Below are 4158 nucleotides of genomic sequence, written 5' to 3'. Positions count from 1 at the left end.
GATTAATGATCTAAATTTTGCTTATTGGCATAACAAGTTGTATTATGGATAATGCACAGGTTAATATGCAAGCACTTCAATTAACAATGGTATTGCAGCGCAGTTTCGCAATATACTTAGTGCTGGTTTACTCACCAGTAGTCTTGGAGCAACTGTTTTATTGCCGGAATTTATTAATGGGGCAATTGAGCAGAGTCCAGCTCCAGCATCTAATTCACACTAAATTTCATTCTTTTGAAAATTTTAAAAAAACTCCTGATTGGATTGTATTTTTTGAAGAGTTTTGGAGGAAAAATTATTGTAGCGATTTTTTAAAATATGATGCATGTAAAGTAAAAACGTGATAAGATATAAAAAGAATATTCACAGAAAACATAAAAAAAAAATTCCAAAAAATCACAATCGAAACAAAAACTTGGCTATGCCATACATAATTGATTATTGAAGCCAGCTCAGTCAAAATACTTGTTGGCTATGTCATACATAATTGACATGATTTTCTTCATGTTCAGCATTCAACCCGTGGATTTTTTTTTATCAAGACACAAAAACTTTATTTTATACTTTAAATTCTCTTCCTACGCATGTAACATCCATCTAAAGTTTGTTGATTTAAAAAAATCCATAGTGCCAATTTAGAAAAAAAAAATTAATGCATATGGATTTTTTTTTCTCTTACAAAACCCCCAAACAACATAAATTTCTTTTTACTCTATCAGCAACATCTATACCGCATAATGATCACGAGAACCATAAGTGTGTGAAACTCTATTGAACCAAAAGCAAAGTACGATGGTTCTTAGATTTAACCAGTGATTCCATACATGCAAGAGTTTTTTTTTTTTTTTTTTTGACTCCACTCATGCAAGAGTTCTTTCTTTCTTTTTTTTTTTTTTTCCTTTTACAGCGCAACAAACCACTGTATAGTTTGGAAGATGTCAATCACCACAACTATAAAACCAATTACTCCTAGAGTAGCAAGAGTAATTGCCCGTCAAGAAAAGATTTAAAGTTCTACTTGGGAATCTCTTGATCTATATTCTAATATCCAAGTTTTTCTAATAATGTTTTGCCAACAGATACCTAAAGTAAAAGTAGTTGTAACACAGAATCTATCATGTCGTTAAAAAAAAAATTACTCCAGATTATATTTTCAGATTGAAGAAAGAATTACTTCAGATTGGGAGATTCAGAATTGGCAGGACGAGGGAAGCAGGAGAAGAGAAAGAAAGAAAAGATGGAAAAAGAGATGAGAAAAGAGAGAACGATTCTTGTTATTCGTTAAATTCCCTTCCTGCCAATGGCATTCTTACATATAGAATGAATAACTGACTAACAACTAATTGCAACTGATTTTGTTAATTCATCCATCAAACGACACCGTCCCACTTATACAACTCATTCTACTGGTCTATTTGGACTAGTGCTCAATGCACACTCTATATGTGCGTGCAATCAAAAAATACATAATGTTTATGGTCATATATTTTAAATAAAATTTTTATTACTAAAGCAAACTTTAATCTTTTAAATATTTTTCAAAGCAAATTTTATATTGATAGTTATAATGTTTAGAGGTAGTTACATTGAAAACATATATTTAAAAGTAAAAGTAGTCATGGATAGTTATAAGCAGTTAAAATAAAGAGAAAATGACATATTTTATCCCTCATATTTCGTAAAAATATTCTTTTCATCCCTCACATTTAAAAAGAGGCAAATTGGTCCTTCACATTTAAAAATCCAAGCTTTTACATCATAGAAATAAACTCTCAGTTGTGAATCAAACCATCTAACAACCCGGTTACAAATTTTGGGGATAGAATTGATAGATCACTCGCAAAAACATATTTCCAACAAATAAATTAAAACAATTAAAAAATCTTAACTAAAACTCATTTGCTTCTTCAAAAGAACGAAATAGTGCTAAAGCTCTCAAGCACTAAACCCTTAGACGTCTAAGGGTTTAGTGCTTGAGAGCTTTAGCACTATTTCGTTCTTTTGAAGAAACAAATGGGTTTTAATTAAGATTTTTTAATTGCTTTAATTTATTTGTTGGAAATATATTTTTGCGACTGATCTACCAATTTTACCTCCAAAATTTGTAACCAGATTGTTAGATGGTTTGATTCACAATGCGAGTGATCTACCAATTCTACCCCCAAAATTTGTAACCGGGTTGTTAGATGGTTTGATTCACAACTGAGAGTTTATTTCTATGATGTAAAAGTTTGGGTTTTTAAATGTGAAGGACCAATTTACTTCATTTTAAATGTGAGGGATGAAAAGAATATTTTTACGAAATGTGATGAATGAAACAGGTCATTTTCTCTAAAATAAAAGTAATTTTTATAAGGACAAAATAGAAAGTTCATAAAGTGAGATAGATGTTAATCCCAATGTTAACTCCAAACTCCTTACTCAATGTTTATATACAGGATACATAATTGTATCAAAACGCTAGTGTTTCATGTTTTGGGGCTTCATTTCTATATCTTGACATATAACTCATTATTGAGCTGCGCCACTTTAGAGACTCATCTAGATCAAAGAAGTGTTTGGACGCGCTATTTGAATTTTGTATTAGAGATCTATCATCAAATAGGTGTTTAAACACACTCTTTGAATTTCTTTTTGAATGCACGATCCACGATTTTACCCACAGGAGGGATTTTAAATTCCTTTTGATAGCCAGCTTACATAAGACAAATTAGGAGCCTGTTTGGCAAATAAGTTTTTCGTCAAATTTATCTGTTACAAGTTTTTTAATAACTTTATCTATTGTAACATCAAAAAAATTTTAAAAAATTTTAAACTATGTATTTCAAAATATTCAAAAATTTACCCACATCAAAAATTTTTTCTATAATTTTTATAATAAGTTGAAGTAAAATTTTAAATAAACATCCAAAAAACTCATTTGTGGGTTCTAAGTTGCCAAACATGAAACAAGATAAATGTATATCAAAACTTTTTCCCTCTTTTGGTACTTTTTCGGACTAGACCAGACTAGACTACGTTAGAGTGGTAACCAAGTAAGCTTTCTGAAACTCCTAGAATAAGCTTCTGAAGCTCCAGAAATTTCGTCTTTCCATATTTAAACTTCCCATTCCCATTTCCCAACTCAAATCCATATCCAATAGTTTAAGGAAAAAAAAATCAGAACCAAAAATGTTCTTCTTCTTCGTTGGAGGCGTGAATCAGCAGGTAAGACAAGTGCTGAAGAGCGGAGTAGGGAGGTGTATAGCATGCGGTTCACGCGCCGATCTTGTGGAGTACGAAAAGGTTTTGAATCTTTTCTTCATACCCGTCAAGCGATGGCCGGGGAAAGAGCCTGTCATGTACTGCGACGATTGCAAGCTCTTCTTCCCTCAGTCAATCTCCCCTCCGTCACCGCCGCCGTCGCCGTCGGTGGCGGAGACGCGGCTGCCTTCGGTTACTGATGCGTTGAAGTGTCACTATTGTTCTCGAGAGGTTGACGCTGACTTCCGATTTTGCCCCTTCTGTGGGTCCGCCCTGTGATATCTGAATTTCATTTTCAGGATTTTGTAATTTTTTGCAACTTTTTGTTTTTTTTATTGTGTATATATATTTTTTGTTTTTAGGGTTTGATTTTGTGTAGGTAGGGAAATTTTGTTGTAGCTTATGTAAAAATAGTTGGTTCTTAATTCAGGGCTCAATCTTTCAATCTTCTTTACTGAACCAATGGTTTTTAAATCAAATTAATATTATTAGATTCGATGGAGTAAATAATTTATAAAAATGATGAAAATGAATTAAAATGTTGGACGCTTCAATCGAACTTGATTTGATAAAAAAAACTCGTTTAAATTTAATTTATCAATTAGTAGCAAATTATTGATCTGAATATGAATAAAATACAAAATGGGCTCGACATTTGAGTTGAGTTCATCTTGACAAAAGTTTGTTTTACTTTGTTTCACCAATTGATCAATTTTTTAATCCAAAAATATAACATTTGGCAGCACCGCCCCCTTACAAAAAGAAAATATCAAATATTAGCATATTTTACAAGAAAGAAAATTTAAAATATTATTCAACTTGCATCACAATCAATTTTTAAATACCTTTTCATTTTACATATATCACATCACAAAAAGTATTAAATTATTATTTTAAATAATTTTTTTCAAATAA

General features: G+C 31.3%; 1 protein-coding gene across 1 annotated transcript; it reads left to right on the top strand.

Moving 5' to 3' along the window:
• Nucleotides 1-3010: 3010 nt before the first annotated feature.
• LOC113750120 lies at nucleotides 3011-3668 on the top strand. The gene has a single exon (XM_027294058.1). The coding sequence runs from the start codon at nucleotides 3172-3174 to the stop codon at nucleotides 3520-3522; it is 351 nt and encodes a 116-aa protein (XP_027149859.1). The 5' UTR covers nucleotides 3011-3171; the 3' UTR covers nucleotides 3523-3668.
• Nucleotides 3669-4158: the final 490 nt, after the last annotated feature.

Source organism: Coffea eugenioides, chromosome 10 (genome assembly GCF_003713205.1).
Source record: "Coffea eugenioides isolate CCC68of chromosome 10, Ceug_1.0, whole genome shotgun sequence".
NCBI classification, from domain to species: Eukaryota; Viridiplantae; Streptophyta; class Magnoliopsida; order Gentianales; family Rubiaceae; genus Coffea; species Coffea eugenioides.
Note: the sequence above shows the minus strand (reverse complement) of the source record. Positions and strands in the feature narration are given on the sequence as shown.

Bases quoted from the DNA above. Each gene is read 5' to 3' on its own strand.
- LOC113750120 (XM_027294058.1), top strand. From the start codon at position 3,172: ATGTTCTTCTTCTTCGTTGGAGGCGTGAATCAGCAGGTAAGACAAGTG.